Source organism: Vigna radiata, chromosome 6 (assembly GCF_000741045.1).
Source record: "Vigna radiata var. radiata cultivar VC1973A chromosome 6, Vradiata_ver6, whole genome shotgun sequence".
In the NCBI taxonomy this organism is placed as follows: Eukaryota; Viridiplantae; Streptophyta; class Magnoliopsida; order Fabales; family Fabaceae; genus Vigna; species Vigna radiata.
This window is the reverse complement of record NC_028356.1, coordinates 14,117,775-14,120,406: the sequence shown is the minus strand read 5'-3', so window position 1 is coordinate 14,120,406 and position 2,632 is coordinate 14,117,775. Positions and strand designations below refer to the sequence as shown.

Genomic DNA, 2,632 nt, shown 5'->3' with positions numbered 1-2,632 from the left:
ACTGTAAAGGCCGATATTAGCCAACTGAAGGATCAAGTCGGTCAATTTTTGAAGGCTTTGAAAGCCATGAAGACTGCAGGGGAGACTTCGTCTGCAAAGGCCGAGGATAATGCTCACCCTCCAGTACATAACGCTGTGGGCACGCAATTTACATTTCCAATGTATGGTTTGCCACCACGTTACACACCACCCATTGGAGATCATTTAGAGGCAGAGCACACTTCTTTGGCATCTCCCAAACCAATAGTGTACTTCCCATAAATACTCAAGGGCCTATCCTCACGAGAGAGACGAAGATGAATGAAAGAACCAAGTCTCCTTACACAGTTGTTGCACATGATGTTTCGACTAAGGCCACCATACACACGGGCCCAGAAGAAGAGAAAAGTAAACTTGAGGCACTTGAAGACAGGCTGAAAGCCATAGAAGGGATTGAAAGTTACGGGTTTGGTGACGTGGCAAGGTTGAGTCTGGCCCCAGGAGTGACGATTCCGCACAAGTTCAAGGTGCCGGAATTTGAAAAGTACAAGGGTAACACATGCCCTAAGAATCATTTAACCATGTATTGTCGAAAAATGGCTGCTTATGCTCATGATGATAAATTACTCATTCATTTCTTCCAAGATAGTTTGGCTGATGCGGCATTGAGTTGGTACACGCATCTGGAATCCTCCCATATTCGTTCTTGGGCAGATTTGGCGGATGCCTTTGTAAGGCAGTACAAATACAACATGCATGTCGCGCCAGACAGGTTACAATTACACCACAAGTCGAAGAAAGAGGAAAAGTCTTTTAAGGAATTTGCACAACGATGGAGAGAGTTGGCAGTGCAGGTTGAGCCACCTCTATATGACAAGGAGATGGTTGAAATGTTTGTTAGCACAGTACAACCACCTTTTTATGAGCATATGATCGGAAATGTGTCTTCCAATTTTGCTGATATCATTATCATAGGCAAAAGAATCGAGATTGGACTGAAAAGTGGGAAAATTACGTCTCAAGCCACCATTCCGAAGAAATTTGTTTTTAACTCGGAAAAAGAGAAGGAAAGGGGAGTGCATGCAACATCAGCAATACCCATGTGGAGAGGTCATGCGCCCACTCATAACTATCGACCAATCCCGAGTTACCCTCCTTATGTGAATGATACAATGTTTGGTTCCCAAACAAGACCTCGACCGCTAGGGTATTATCAACCATAATAAGCCTCGAATAGTCCTTGGGGCACTAGAGCCGGCTTGGGTCCTGATCAGAACGTTGGTCAAAGTGCTCATCCTAAGAGGAACCCAGAGAAAAATTTCACTCTCATTCCTATGACATATACAGAACTATTACCTCATCTCCTTAAGAAGGGTCTGGCCGCTATTCGCCCAATGAAACCCTTACAACCTCCATACCCTAAAAGTTTTGATGCAAATGCGAGGTGCGATTTTCACGAGGGAGCCGTCGGCCACTCGACAGAAATGTGCACATCCCTTAAATTCAAAGTACAATCTTTAATTGATGCAGGATGGTTGAAGTTCCAAGAGGACAAACCTAGTGTTGAGGTCAATCCCCTTGCCGAGCATGGAAGTACCTAACAAACAAGATCTGATTGACAGAGGTTTCCTACAAATATACCTCAAGGATAAAGAAGAAGAAGTATTTGCAAACCCAAGAATGGGAAGTCAAAGAATTTTCCTGTGATGCTTATTAAATTTGTAATCGCTTTTTTTATCACCCTCACTGCTTTTCCCGGAGCCTTGAGGTTCGTGCGTTACGGGTTGACACTTTCTTTTGCATTTGGTTTAACATTAAAGGATGTTTATTTAGTTTTTTTTTCAATCATCTCGTGTCTTAATTTTCTCAACTTAAATAATACTTATATGACAATAAATGTTTTGAAAACAATAAGTTGATTTTCCTAATTTTGAGCGTCCTATCAACAACATGGAAGATGATTATGATTGACTCGGAACCCTCTCCAGATTTAATGAGATAAAACCCCATCAAGAAAAGGTTGAAAACTTTAATATAAGAGGGCGAGAGAGAAGAGGTAAAAGTCGGCACCAGCACGAAAGAAAAGTTCAACATAAGTTACCACTCAAGCCGGAATGTCTTTGGATCAAAGATGAAGTACGAAAGCAGTTCGATGCGAGATTCTTAGCTGGGGCAAAATACCCCCAATGGGTAGCAACTATCTGTCAAAGAAGGACGATAATGAACAAATGCATGTTGACAACCATGATTTCTCATTGCCACGAACCTGAACAATCAAATTTCACATCGTCATCCAAAGATGAATGGGGCAATCGAGGTTGCTAATGAAAATATCAAGGAAGATTGGCACAAAATGCTTCCTTTTGCCTTACATGATTATCGCACATCAATACGCATGTAATTGGGGCAACACCTTTTTCTTTGGTATATGGAATAGAAGCAGTACCACCCTTCGAGGTAGAAATCTCATCCTTACGATTGTTAATGGAAACCCAGTTAGAAGAAGCAGATTGGGTTTAAACCTGGTTCGATCAACCCAATTTCATTGAGGAAAAAAAGATTGACCACGACATGTCATGGACAATTATACCTTCAAATAATGAAGAGGGCATTCAACAAGAGGGTACAAAAAGGGTAAGTGGACTCCAAATTA

General features: G+C 41.8%; 1 protein-coding gene across 1 annotated transcript; it reads left to right on the top strand.

The window, feature by feature from the left end:
• The first annotated feature begins 296 nt into the window (after positions 1–296).
• Positions 297–1,580, top strand: LOC106763458. Its single transcript, XM_014647648.1, has 2 exons — positions 297–1,139; positions 1,254–1,580. Exons 1-2 carry the CDS (start codon positions 297–299, stop codon positions 1,578–1,580), a joined length of 1,170 nt encoding a protein of 389 aa, XP_014503134.1.
• The last annotated feature ends 1,052 nt before the right edge of the window (positions 1,581–2,632 follow it).

What these genes read in the sequence shown, in the direction of transcription:
- LOC106763458 (XM_014647648.1), top strand. Translation starts at nt 297, where the DNA reads ATGAATGAAAGAACCAAGTCTCCTTACACAGTTGTTGCACATGATGTT. An exon ending in TCCCGAGTTACCCTCCTTAT is followed by an intron (nt 1,140 to 1,253) that starts GTGAATGATACA and finishes GGTCCTGATCAG; the next exon opens with AACGTTGGTCAAAGTGCTCA.